The 14,702-nt window shown below is 38.8% G+C and overlaps 1 protein-coding gene across 3 annotated transcripts in view; it reads left to right on the forward strand.

Annotated features, from left to right (window-relative positions):
- Hace1 (HECT domain and ankyrin repeat containing E3 ubiquitin protein ligase 1) overlaps window positions 1–14,702 on the forward strand; it is a 111,266-nt gene that overhangs the window by 24,721 nt on the left and 71,843 nt on the right. Inside the window, exon 6 of one of the 3 annotated variants that reach the window (XM_021648449.2) lies at window positions 4,846–4,977. The exons of 1 other annotated variant lie outside the window; for it this stretch is intronic. In XM_021648449.2, the coding sequence (XP_021504124.1) occupies window positions 4,846–4,977 (132 nt within the window). Of the gene's footprint in view, window positions 1–4,845; window positions 4,978–14,702 lie in introns of those variants that run through there. One more of the 3 variants, XM_021648451.2, reaches the window with a different exon arrangement.

Consider the following 14,702-nt stretch of genomic DNA (forward strand, 5'->3'; position numbering starts at 1 on the left):
TGTTGATGTATGGATATGCTCTATGCCTGTACCTCTCAGGCTTGGTTATTGTAGGTGTGTAGTAAGTCTTAATATTAGAAAGAAATTCCTCCCATCTTATATTTTCTTTATGAAGATTGCGTGAGTTATTCTTGTTTGTGCCTTACCTGCCGGGATATTGATTGGAATGACATTAAACCATTATACTTACTCATGTAGGTCTTTGATTTCTTACATTAACATTTTATACTGCTAAGGACAGGGACTTTGTGTGCCTTGTTAAGCACCCAACGAAGGGCTTCATTTTCTTCAGGGCAGTTCCAAGTGCTACTATTTATAATTTGTATTTCTGTAAAAATTGTAAAAATTATTTCTGTTTGGGTATACACTCATATATGTAGGTTGGATGCTTGTGAGTATAGGCACACACGAGTACCATTGCATGTATGTAGAGTCAGAGAACAATTGTGGGGAGTTGGTTCCTGTCCTCTACCTTTTGAGGGAATGCCTCTCTTGTTTCTGCGGCTTTGCAGAATGCACCAAGGTAGCTTGCTGTGAGCTTCCAGATTTGTTGTCTCTGCCTCCCATTTTCTCATAGGAGTGTGGGGATTATAAATGTGTACGCCACGTTTGTCTTTTTGTGGAGGTTCTGGGCACCAAACGCATGGTCTTGAGCTGTCACAGCAAGTGTTTTCACCCTTTAACTCATCTCCTTGACTTCTGCAAAAATAGTGTGTGCGGATGTGTTGATTGTACCTACAGTCTTGCTGACTTCTTATTTATAGTTTTTTTTTTTTTTTTATGCATTCATTGAAAAGTTCCTCCTAGATAATGTAACCTGTAAGTACAGTTTTCTTTTCAATTCTCAAATTTTATTTTTTGGAGTCTGTTATTATTTCGAGGCTGTTTGTTACTGTACCACAACTCTGAGTTGTAACACCTTTACTGGGGACACCTTCCCACAGAGCTGTGTGGTACCTGGGCGTCTGACTCCGGACACCTTTCCATCCAAGCAGCAGGAAGGAACAGCGACAGGCAGTTAGGAGCTGCTGTGTGGGTACCGGGACTTGAACTGGGCTCATTTAGAAGAACATTCATTTCTCTAGCGTGAGCGCATCATTTGATAGTTTACTGAGGAAGTCATTGAGTGGTAAATTTTTTGCCATCTTGCATCTGAATGTGGCTCTGAATTTGTTACTATACTGGTAATTCACAACAAAATTCTAGATTGGACATCATTGTTTTTCCTTAGTGTTTTCAGAGTGTTGCTTTGCTGTGTTCTGGTTTTCTTTTTTTTAAGTTGGGTGCCATTTTGTTTCTTGATTCTTTTAATGAAGTCTGTATTTTGACTTTTCTTTCTAAAAATGTATGTAGTCTACTTTGCCTGAGCATTCTGAATTTCATAATTATATGTTTTATTTGTATGTTTTATCCATTTGGTTGGTATTACCCAGGCACTGTTAACCTAGAAACTCGTGGATTGGGAACTCAGGAGAACTTTTCATTAATTATGACTTTGATGATTTCCTCATCCCTATCGGTAACTCTGTTTGGATATTAACCCTTCCAGATGAGTCAATTTTAATAAAGTACCACTTTTTTTTTCTGTCATTTTTCCACTTCTTTCTGTATACTTTGTAGGAGAATTCTTTCACATATTATTCTGAATTTCCTTTTGACTTAGCATGTCCCTGTCACAATATTGATTTCTGGAAGTTTTTTTTGTACTTTCCTATCTAAAAGTTAGTATAACATACCATTCTTATTTTTAAGGATACAGTCAGTTTGCCTTCTCTCTGACAGTATTAAAATAAGTTTTTCAATATTCATATTCCATTTTCCCCTTTTCCTTTTAGTTTTTTTTTTTTCTTTTTCTTTTGCCTATTTCCTATGTTCTCTTTAGGAATTAGATGCATAAGAAAGCAGTTTGAAAGCCTTGTCTGCATTCATGTTTGTTTACTAGAGTCTTCAGTGTAGGGTGATCGGTTTGGAGGTTTGCACGTCGGACTTTCCCTTCATGTTGCTTTCCTTAGGTTGTTAACTTTTGAGCCGCTCACATTACTCAGAGAAACTATCAGGAAGATGTTAGCATGGTAGATGCTGGGTAGGAAAGAGTATAGGAGTCTGGGTCAGTATTTAGGATGTAAATTTGTGTTTAATCTCCCCTTTAAAATGTGTTCGTATTCTTGATTCCATGTGTTTAGTATCTGTAATCTACAGATTTTTTAGTTTTCAACTCTTTTTAAAAATATATATATATTGCCATATTAATGAGGAGCTTTTCCTGTCCTTATAAAATTGGTAAGTGATAGGGATCTGAGAGTCTTAAGTTATATTAAGCAAATTTTCAACTGATGTGATTTTAGTCTTTTATATCAAGAGGCCCATACTTCTTCAAATTTTAGGGGTTCTAAGTCACATACCTTTTTAAAAAATTATTTTTAAAGATTTATTTATTTTTATACTATATGTATTAATGTTTTACCTGCCTGCTTGTCTATGCCCCCTAGGTATGCCTGGTCCTTTTGGAGGCCAGAAGAAGGCATTGGATGTACTGGAACTGCAGTTACAGATGGTTGTGAGCTGCTGTGTGGGTGCTTGGAACTGAATCCAGGTCCTCTGCTGGAGCATTATGTGCTCTTCACCCCTGACCCCCCTCTCTCGCCCCCTCACATACCTTCTTACTTGCTTATGACTTTGTTTTTTGTTCTGACATGACAACAAATATTATCTGGCAAGATTAAATGCAATACCTGTTTTCCAGCTTCCAAAACTTTTGTTTCTCCTTGTCTTGTTGGACAGGTTCTTTAAAATACTACTCTTTTACTGTTACCTTAGTAGGATTTTATTAAAGCTGATAGATATGTAATCTGTCTGCACTTTTAAGACAAGTATGTGTATCTTACTATTTGTAATGGGAAAAAAAAACAAGTGAAAAATAATGTAATACTTACTTTGAAATTGCTTGCTCTCCACCCCAATTAAAAAAAAACAAACAACTTTTTATTGGTTCTTTGTGACCTTCACATCATGAAACCTAATCTTACCCATCTTCATCCCTCCATACCCGCTCTCTACTTTGCAACCTCCTCCCCCAACAAAAGAAAAACAATTATTGTGGAAGCTGTAGTGTGTCTCAGTGTGTCCCACACTATGCACTTTTTCCCACCCTTTGCTTGCAAATGTTTATAGCAATGACTCATTGTTCTGGTAGGGGACCTCTGGCTTCTGCTACTCTATTAATCCTGCAACCCCAGTAGGACTCCTGTTGAATATCCTGTTTTTGCCCTTGCCATGGAGATTCTGTAGTTTTGGCTCTGTAGTTTGGCCCCTTCATGGACTCCAGCAGTTCATTGATGGGGCAGATTTTGGGTGGGACAACTCAGATATGGCCCTGAGTGGTATCCGAGTTGGCTAGCCTGCCGGCTCTCCTGCTCTCGTGTCCTCAGGGCTGGCTCACCAACAATCTCCGAAACCAGGGACAGCTCTACTGTGCTGCTTTTCCAAGTGCTGCAGAAGGTGAGGGGCAGGACCAGCTCTCCTGCCTGCTATAGGTGGCAAGGGGAGAGGATGGGGGAGGATATCTCTCCCTCACTCATGCTGCCACATCAGAGACAAGTTGTGAGGGCCAGTTCTCATACCCTCAGGCTGGCTCACCTGAGCCTTGGCCATCAGGGTCACCTCTTTTGTACTGCCCAGGTGAGGTGCAGGGCCTGCTCTTCTGCTGTCGTGACTCTGTTGGAGCCAGCCCTCCGCCTGCCTGCTGCTTGTGGTGGTGAGGACAAAAGGAAGGGGGGCCTCTTCTTTGCCAATGTGTATGATTGAGGTTCAGCTTTTTTTTTTTTTTTTTTGATTAGTGATTAATATGGAGGGCCCAGCCCATTGTAGATGGCACCATCCCTGAGTGGATAGGTCTGGGCTGTATATAAAAGGTAGGTGAGTAAGCCAGGGGAGGCAGGCCAATAAGCAGTATTCCTCTATGTTGTGTGTGTGTGTTCCTGCCTGCAGGTTTCTGCGTGGGTACCTGTCCTGACTTTCTTTAGTGGTGGACTGTGGTGTGGAACTGTAAGCTGTAATAAACCCTTTCTGTTGCAAGTTTGTTTAGGTCAGGGTTTTATTGCAGCAACAGAGAAGCAAAGTAGAACAGTCATTTTTGAAACATGATTTCTTTCTTTATTCTGAGACATGGTTTCTCTGTATAGCCCTGGCTGTCCTGGAGCTAGTGACTAGGCTGGCCTCTGTCTCTGCCTCCCCAGTGCTGGGATTAAAGGCGTGTTCCTGACACTGGGTTTCTTGTAATTTAGGCTAGACTCACATTTACCATGTAGCTAAGTTTGGTCTTGAATTCCTGATCTGCCTGATTCTACTTACCAAGTGCTAGGTTATCAGCTTCCTCTGTTATTCCTGGTTGGAAATTCAACATTTCTAAAAGTGGTATAGGTATTTTACATTTCTTTTAAAAACTGTTGTTACATATTTGATTATTAGTGTAGGCTATATTTGACATTTGTAACTACATGAAGTGTTTTATTTACATGTTCATTTGCCCCTGGGAAAGGAAGAATACAACCTGTTTTCTCTAGTAATGAGCTGTTAGAGCAGTGTCATCTAAGAAGCAGAGGATTTGGTTACCTAAGCGTAGGATACTTCCTGTATTGAGTCCTTCAGCTCTTGATTTTATAATATATGGTGGTATACTATGGTGGTAGCCAACATCTTGATGCATGTGTTCTTCTCATTTAAAAGCAGGGGAAAACTGTTACAGTATCTTCAGTTTGAATATTGTGCTCCATAGAGAAATAGCACTGTTCATGTACTGACTTGCAGTGGAATTCTCTTAAATAATGACAACCGATGGCTTTGCAGATCCACTGGCTGGCTGTGAATGGGAGGACAGAGCTACTCCATGATCTTGTGCAGCACGTCAGTGATGTGGATGTTGAGGACGCAATGGGGCAGACAGCCTTACACGTGGCCTGCCAGAATGGGCACAGAACGGTAAATTTCTCTGCAGAGATGTGCAAGGAAGCGCATAGACTTGTTTTAAAATTTTTGATTTCATGAGACTTTATTTTGTGAATTTGTGAACATGCAGCATTATAGCAAAATACTGTTTTTTGTTTTTTTTTTTTTTTTTTTTTTTTTTGTATGACCTTCTGAGTAACATTCTGTCTGGGTAGAGGGAGTAGTAAATAGTGCCCAAAATAGTTATAATTTTGATTTTATTTCTGATTCTATTTTAAATAAATGGCTACTAAAAGTTTAAATTAGTATGTCTTTACGTGTATTTTCAGTAAGTATGCTTAATTTCAGTTTCAGCAAGTACCAATGCATTTTTTATTATTAGTTGTCAATCATGTAGTTAGTAAGGTGAATATGGATGCTGTGTTTTAATATTTCCGTTTGCATTATCGTAGTTTTCTGATTTCTTCATTGATGGAAGTCACTTTCCGCAGATGTCTGTAATCCTGCATTTGTTCTGTGGTGTTACTTTCTTGCTATTGTCGTCTAGACATTTAATTGGTAATAGTTTTTTTTTTTTCACTAGGAGATTGCTGCTTTGTATAAAGATGGAGAACGTATGGTTTTAGATTGGCTTTCTGATTTACTGTATTTCTTGTCCTATTGATGCTGTTTTTTCTTTGACATTTAAGTTTGCCGATAGAATGTAATTTCTTTATTTGCTAGCTATAACAATAACAAAATGACTCAAAACAAAAGTTATTACCAATAACTAAAAAAAGTTTATTTGTGCATCTGCACATAGATCCATAATTTTACTTTTTGAGAGAGGGACTCACTGTGCAGCTCTGGCTTGTAGGGAGTTCCCTATGTAGATGAGGCTGATCTTGCATTTACAGTAATCTTCTGTGTTTGTCTCTTGGGTGGCGGGATTACAGGTCTGCTCACACCTCCAGTTCACACACTTATTTTTTATTTATTTTGTGGCAGCTCTCAGTTTTCTCTCTTGCTAGAAGACAGTGTTGTGATCTAGATTTCTATTTCTCTCTCTGTGTGTGTATGTGTTGTGCATCACAACGTTGAGTGTTTTTCCTGAGATGTCATCCCCCTCCCTTTAAAAAAAAATTTTTTTTTATCCTTTTGGAGTTGGGGTCTTTCATTGGCCTGGAGTTCATTGAGTAGGTTAGGTTGGCTGGCCTTTGAGCCCAGGTGATGTGCCTGCCCATGCTTCCTAAGAGCTACCGTTGCAAACTGTGTCATCACACCTCTCTGTTTTTCACAGGGTAGTAGCCTTCTTTAAGGTGGGGAGGCTGAGCGTAATTTGTGTTTAATAAGGTCTAGGGGAAAATTTAGATGTAAGATCTTTTTTCTCTTTCTTGGAATGTCTTCTGAATATCACTGTTCATCTGTAGATTTTTGTTTGTTTGTTTTTATCATTTGAGAAATATCCAAGTATTTTATTTTATTTTTGTTTTTTTTAAGACAAAGTTTCTCTGTGTAGCCCTGGCTGTCCTGGAATTTGCTCTGTAGACCAGGCTGGCCTCTAACTCAGATCCGCCTGCCTCGGCCTCCCAAGTGCTGGTTTAAAGACATGTACCACCATTGCTGGCCTGAGCATTTTCAAGTAGCATTGTTTCTCATTGGTTCATCATGTCTTTCATTCTCTCATCAGTATTATTGGATTTTAAAAATATTATATGTGAAAAAAATGAAGTGTCTTGATTTGAGTGACACAGCTTTTCTCCCTCCTTTTGTGGTATCAGTGTTCAAATCCAGGACCTTTTGTACGTAGTGCTCATGGCTGGGGGTGTATGCCCAGTCCCACTGAGCTACGTCTTGGAGGAACTACTGCATATTAGAAAATGAGTCAGTGATAGCTCTCAAGGGATAGGCAAAAGAATCTACTTTAACATCAGCATTCTGCCATACCAGGTAAATGGAATGTCACTTGCTAAGACTTATAATCCTTGTATTTGTATAGGAACCCCAGGTTACAATTGGAAGTGATTCACAGAAGTTAACTTTAGCTGTTTGAAGTTAGTGTAGAAACAAGGGTTAATTAGAAAACTTTGGTGACTGTCTTAGAACTTCCTTTGTAGATCAGACTGGCCTCGAACTCACAAAGATCTGTATGCCTCTCCCTCCCCAGTGCTGGGAGTAAGGGCATGCGCCACCACACCTGGCTACTGTGTGTATTTTATATAACAAATTATAAAACTTTAAGGGGGAAAACACTGTATTAAAAACATCTTTGAAAAAACCTTACCAGCTATTTCAAATTAAAGAAACCAAAATAACAGTTTAAAAAAAAAAAACCAAATAAACTGAAATTTGCTGTAGCTTTATCTTAGAGTAAACCTCAGGAGTTTATGAAAAGATTTTGGACAAATGCCTAATAACTCAAAAACTTTGTGGAATTGACAAATAAAAGTATTCTTACATTTTTGACAAGAAATGCTTTTTCAGATTTATACTATTTAAAAGAAAATAGAATATAGATTCTTTCTTTTCATGGTTAAGAATTTGGGCTTGGATTTGGGGAGTTAGCTCAGTGGGCAGGTGCAAAGCCTTGGATTTGGTCTTCATCTCAAAGGAGGCAAAAAAGAAATTGGTCATATTTTATTATGGTTGCCTGTGTAGCTTTTTACCAGGGTAGCTACTGAAGTTTCTTCATCCTCTTAGAAGAAGAAAGTGCTTGGAGCCAATATAGCATGATGTTTGTTGTTCATTAATTTTATTGTTAGAAATGATAGTAGAACCCTTGCCCATGCACAAACACACAATTCACTCAGATTTTTTTGGCCAAAGACTGACCTTTGGTACTTTTTATCCCATTACTCTTCAAGCTTTAATGTGTGTAGTATTGCCATAAATGATTGATTTGGAAAACCTAGACTTAGAAAACTCATGAACTGTCAGTCTAAATGTATATGTTAGAGTACTATAAGGTTAAGCACCAACCTATAACTTATTTCAAAATTCTTTTGAAAGAGTACATTTTAATCCGCGAGTTCATACAGCTATTATGTGAAGCTTCTTGAGCACTCTAGAGCTGTAGTTGAATCTTGTTTGGGTGGATTTATAGCCCTGAACTTAAGAACAACTGTGTGATGCCACTGTTGTGCAGATGTACTTACACATTTGCTAGGAACAGTGGTCAATTCCGTTCTGTTTGTGCTCTTGGTATCTTAAGCTGGCTTCGAACTTTTCTTCCAGTCACCTGACAGACATGAAGACTTCATTGAAAGCGTTTGTAAAGCATTAATCCAATTGTGCCTTGAGGCTAGTAAGCAAACATGTTTTAGAATATATTTTTATGTTTAGAGTGATCTTATTTATTTCAGTGCTAGGATTCTGTTTTAAATGCTTCTGGAAAATGTGACTAGATAATAAAAATTCCTTTTTTTTCCATTGAATTTATTTTATGTACATATTCGTACATGTTCTTTTTTTAATTTTTATTTTTTTAATATTAGTTACAGTTTGTTAACGTTGTATCCCTGCTGTATCCCACTCCCTCTTTCCTTCCCAATCCCACCCTCCTACCCTCATCTCCTCCCTGCCCCTTTCCAAGTCCACTGATAAGGGAGAACCTCCTCCCCTTATATCTGATACTGGTTTATCAGGTGTCTTCAGGATTGGCTGCAAAGTCCTCCTTTGTGGTCTAGCAATGCTGCTCCTCCCTGGGTGGGGGGAGGTCAGAGAGCCCACTATCGAGTTCATGTCAGAAACAGTCCCTGTTCCCCTTATTAGGGTACCCACTTGGATACTGAGCTACCAAGGGCTACATTTGAGCAGGGGCTCTAGGTTGCATCCATACATGGTCCTTGTTTGGAGAAACAGTCTCATAAGAGACCCCTGTGCCCAGATATATTTGGTCCTTGTGGAACTCCTGTTCTCTCCAGGTTGTATTAACTCCCCACCCCCTTTTTTCTGTTTCCCTGCATTCTGCCGGAGGTTTGGTTAGGAGTCTTAATATCTGCTTTGATGCACTGCTAGGTAGAGTCTTTTAGAGGCCCTCTTTGGACAGGCTCCTGTCCTGTTACTTGTTTGCTCCTACATCCAATGTCCATCCCGTTTGTCTTTCTAAGTGAGGATTGATCATCGTACCCTGGGTCCTCTTTCTTGTTTATCTTCTTTAGGTGTATAGATTTCAGTATATTTATCCTATCTTATAGGTCTATATAAGTGCGTATATACCATGTGTGTCTTTCTGCTTTTGGGATACCTCACTCAGGATGATCGTTTCTAGGTCCCACCATTGCCTGCAAATTTCATGATTTCCTCGTAAAAATTCCTTCTGGTACTTATTTTCCTAACACAATTGAATAGTAACAAGTTTTGTTGGTGCTCACAAAAGGGGTCAAAGAGTTCATAGGTTTAGGAGGATAGGCTTGTAAAAGAGCTGTGCAATTCCTCACCGAGTATGGAGCTGGCAGTTTTTCTTAGCATATAATTTACTTGTCTTTGCTGTAAATCATCATTAGAGCTATTTAATGAAAAAAAGATGCTTCTGCTGGGTGGTACATGGGAGGCAGAGGCAGGCGGATTTCTTAGTTCAAGTCCAGCCTTGTTCTACAGAGTGAGTTCTAGGACAGCTAGAGCTTCACAGAGAAACCCCACCTCGAAAAACCGAAAACAAACAAACAACAAACAAACCCCCCCAAAACTAAGGTTATTTTGTTCCATTTTTGTAAATGATAGTATTATAGTTGAGATATTTGCATACAGCTATACTGTTCTTTACAGTTTGATCAGTGTTATTCTGAGAGTTGACAATGATAAAGCAGAGCTGTTTGGGATTTTGGTGGCTGTAGTTGACAGTGTATTGTGTACAAGTTAGAGATTGCATGTTAGTGTTCTACTTAGTGTTCTTGGAAGGTTATGGAATCTGTTGTTTTTAAAAGATCCCTTACCATGTGAAAATCCTTTCTGTGCTTCCCCCCCCCTCCCGGTCTGTCCTGAGTAGCTTCTCATTCTGTCAGGAGAAAGGACCTATGTTTGTTTTACATAGTCAGGGACTACTAGCTGAATAGGTTTTTCTTTTTTGTCTTTAGACTGGCTCTCACCATGTCTGCCTCACTGGCCTAGAAATTATTATGTGAGCCAGGCTGGCCTTGAACTCACAGAAATCCTTGCCTCTTCCTTCTGGGATACATGCATGCACCACCCACTCAGCAGAATTCTAACTTTAAAAACCATGTGTGTTTGTGTGTCTGCATGAGGTAAGCATGTGAGCATGCATGTCACAGCTTGTGTGTGGAGGTCAGGACAGCTGTTGTGACCTTAGTTCTCTTTCCACCCTTACATGGGTTCTAGGAATTAAACTCTGATCATCAGGTTGCATGTGCAGCACTTTATCCACTGAGCCATCTTTCTGTCCCTCAGACTCCCAACTTTTTTTTTCTGTACACCTTCTATTTTATTCATTTTAGATAATAAATTGCTTACACACAATGAATGTATAAGTAGCGTTGCACCTGTGAAGAGCCAAGACAGATGAAATTGAGCCAAAAATTAGAACCTAGTGGCAGAAAACAGTGATACAGAAATCCAGAAGAAGATTATCCAGAAAGCAAGAGCTCTGACAGAATATAATAAAATGAAGATCAAGTGGAAGGCAGATGAGGTCCAAGCTTCACAAAATATAAAAATCTTAACTCCATGATGTTTCTAAACTCTGTGATGCTCTCTGTGACACCCTCTTTGTAGTCTCTCTTCATGGAGGTGAAGAACACAGTGTTTATTGTAGTCCCACACATTTGAGGTAACTTGGCTTCCATCCTCTGTGCTCCTCAGGTCATCTGTGCCAGGATATCCTTTCACAACAAGTTCTGTCACAGAAAACACCTATGAAAGGTGGTGATAGTCACTGACACCATAGGAACATAGTCCTTATGTTAAGAACCTTTTTGCTTTAGTCAAACAACTGTCCTCAACAATTGTTATTTTGTGTGTTTACTATGATTTTCATCCAACTACAGTTACACATTCTCAACCCAAGCTATTGGTTAAAGTTAAAACTTTGGAAGAATTTTGTCTAGATACCACTGGAAATGGGAGGATCACAGACAACCTATGGCTGTGCTTAAGTCATCTCTGAGCTACATGTTTGTAAAGAGGTTTTGTGCCCAGAGAAGAAAACAGCCCTGGTTCTTATGCCTCACTCATTTAGAATTATATGAACAAGTTTCTTGACCAGGAAATGCATTCATTTTGATAACTTGGATACAAGACTACTCATGTTCTAGGAGATCTTTGGGAAACTGGTATGAGTCATACAAAACCACTATGTTTGAAATAGCTAAAGTAATCTTAAACAAGAATAAAGCATCCAGCATTCAAATTGTACAGCAAAATTATAGACCAACACAGTAGGTTGCCTACAAGTAAATCTGAGCATTCACAGACTATTAACGGCAACGGCACCAAGACAGAGTAAGAAGAGACTTCCAAAAATTGTGTTGAGAGAACTGGATAATCATGTGCAAAATAATTTTTAAAACAAACATGTCTTACGTCATACACAAAACTCAAGTCGGAACGGTACATACAACACAGTGGAGGAGACAAAGGAACTGAGCCTTTGAGTGAGCAGGTGCATTATCATAGCATGTGTTCTTGTCAGACGGCCTCATACTTTGTTTCTGGATGGAACAACATCAGCTCTGGGTAGAGGAAGTAGAAAGGTTGTCCAGGAAGCTTTGGACAAAGCCAGGTTAGGCCACACCTGATTACACTCCCAACTTTTTAAAGAACTTCACTAATTTGCTAGTGTATTTTTGACACACAAAATGACTTCAGTTTTAAGTACAGTCTTTAAAGTTATATTTGTTAAATTAGCTTTAAAATGTATTGGCACCCCCATACCCAAGTACATATAACTAAAACTAGTTAGACTTAGTAGTTGTATTTAAAAAGAAAAAAAAATTAAAGAGGACATGTTGTTGGAAGGGATTATGGAAGGGAGTTTAGGAGGAGTTGTGAGGGAGAAGTGGGGTTAATATGATCAAGATATATACATGTATGAAATTCTCCAAGAGTAAATTAAAAATTTTATACTTTTAAAAAGTAGGGGTAATCATCAGATATTTTTGTTGATACATTTTTACGTGTTTATACGTTATTGCGAGCTGTATGTTTTGTTGTGAGCTGCTGAACATAATTATTACTAGTTTTTATTATTGTTTTTCAAGACAGGTTTTCTCTCTGTAACCCGGCTTGGTACCCTGGAACTTACTCTGTAGACCAGGCTGGCCTTGAGCTCACAGAGATCCACCTGCTTCTGCCTTTTAAGTGCTGGGATTAAAGGCCTGTGCCACTATCGCCTGGCTCTGAACTTATTTTTTTAAACAAGTAAACAAGAAGCCATACAGTTCTCAGATGAGAATTTATGATTATCATTGTAAATTGCAATTACACATTTTGGACCTTTTATGGCTTATAGCTCAATACAAACAGTTTTCATGAAGGTGTTTGCAGGTAGGCAATATATACTTTTAAAATAAATGGAGAGAATTCTGGTTTATTCTCTGGGTAGCACTGATCACCATTTAGCACGTTCTGCATTATTTGTTTGCTTATCTCTTGTTTGTTTGTTTTTCCCTTGGTGTAATGTACAAGAGTTACAGACAATTGTAAACTGCCATGTATGTGCTGGAACTCATGGAAAGGGTTTGGTAGCACACAGCTTTAATACCAACATACAGGAGGATCTCTAGTTCAAGACCAGCCTGGTCTACATCGTGAGTTCCAGGCCAGTCTGGGTTTCCTAGTAAGACCTTGTCTCAAAAGATGGCATTTTGTTCTTTCACTTTTATACTTATGCTATTTAAAATAGTTCTCTGCAGGGCGTTATTTTTTATTTTTATTTTTTATTTGTGTGTGTGTGTGTGTGTGTGTGTGTGTGTGTGTAGGCTAGAAGTTGGGGTTGGCTTATCTTCCTTGATCAATTTCCCATTCTGTTTATGAAGCAGGGCCTTTCGTGGAATCTGGATCTGCAAATGCCAGTTCTAGCTTGTCTGGCTCTAGCTAGCCACTTGCCTTTGGAGCCCCATTTTAACCAACTCTAAGTGCTGAGATTCAGGTAGCTGTTGTGCACTTTTATTTTGGTTTCAGGGGACTCCAATTCAAGTCCTTATACTTGCTTGGCAAGAACTTTATCCACTGAGCCATCTCTGTAGTCCCTAGCAGGGCTTTTAAAATCCTATTTGCAGCCGCTTTTCAAAAGCCTGAGAAAGTATTATATAACCTCTGGTATATTGTTACATAAAATATTTGTTGATAATAAATTATAAATAACATTTAAAAACAATTCATTGGTGTAAATGCAATTTTACTGTCTATTAAAGATGAAGGCAGATTTTTTTATTACTCAGATGAATTTGTTTTATTAACAGTGGGCTGGGTATTTACTACTGCAGGATCTAGAGCATCTTCAAGGTTTTTTCAGAGTTGATCAATATTTTGTTTTATAGCCAGTGCTGAGAATGTTGCTTTGCATGAATACATAGTATAAAATGGCAGAAGTATGCTTTGGGCTATAAAGCCTCTGAAAAGACATTTCCTTTTTTTAATTTTAATTTTTATATGGATGTTTTGTCTGCATGTAAGTTTGTGTACCAGCATGTGCCTAGCACCTGAGAAGGCAGATGAGAATGTCAGATCTCTTGGAAAGAGAGTTATAGACAATTGTAAACTGCCATGTAGGTGCTGGAACTCAAACCTGGGTCATGTCAGCAACTCAGTGTAATTTTACGTACGTTTTGTTTCCCATGATATTTTACTTCTACATCATGAATACTTTTTGTTAGCAAGAAAACGGTTGTTGCAATTAGGCCTTTTGCTTTACTAGTGACACTTTTTATTGTCACCATGGATTATCTGGGAGTGACTTTGCCTTGTGTAATTGAGGCCAGGCAAGTGCTTGAGGAAGGCTCACCTCCTATCAGGACTCAACAGGAACTACCAGAACTGAAGGGTGATGGAGAGTTGTGTTGCCTTTGTTGCCATGAGCACTTGATAGATACCTCAAGAGCAGTGACTGGAGATTTAAAGGAATCCTGCGACTAAGTTGCCTGTCACTTACTGGTGCTGTTCTGTTTATGGTATGGAGTCAATTGCTGATTGAGTTTTCAACTGTCAACTCCCTGTCTGTTTAGAGCTTTCCTAAAAAGAGATCAACAACAATTAAGAAAATTTGTGCTTAGTTTCTCCCTCCCTTCCTTCCTTCCTTCCTTCCTTCCTTCCTTCCTTCCTTCCTTCCTTCCTTCCTTCCTTCCTTCCTTCCTTCCTTCCTTCCCTCCCTCCCTCCCTCCCTCCCTCCCTCCCTCCCTCCCTCCCTCCCTCCCTTTTTCCTTCTTTCTTTCTTTCCTCTCTCTTTTTTCTGAGACAGTTTTTGTTTTCTTTGTTTTGTTTTTATTATATAGCCTTGGCTGTCCTGGAATTCACTTTGTAGACCAGGCTGGCCTTGAATTCACATTTGCCTCCCAATGCTGGGATTAAAGGAATGCATTACCTGAATTTTCAATCACTTTGATGCAGTTTAATACCACTAGAAAATGAACTTTTTACATTCAGATTCTTAGCTATATATTTTTTCCTTTCTGTTAGAGCAAGTAGTTTCCTTTTTTTATTTTAAATAGGCAACATTTACCTACAGCTGAAACTGTAAAAGTTCCTTTAATAATTACATAAATTGTGGATCTTTAAAAAAAGATTTAAGGTTATGAGCTGCCTGGTTTGGGTCCTGTGAAGTGAAC

Source organism: Meriones unguiculatus, chromosome 20, assembly GCF_030254825.1.
Source record: "Meriones unguiculatus strain TT.TT164.6M chromosome 20, Bangor_MerUng_6.1, whole genome shotgun sequence".
In the NCBI taxonomy this organism is placed as follows: domain Eukaryota; kingdom Metazoa; phylum Chordata; class Mammalia; order Rodentia; family Muridae; genus Meriones; species Meriones unguiculatus.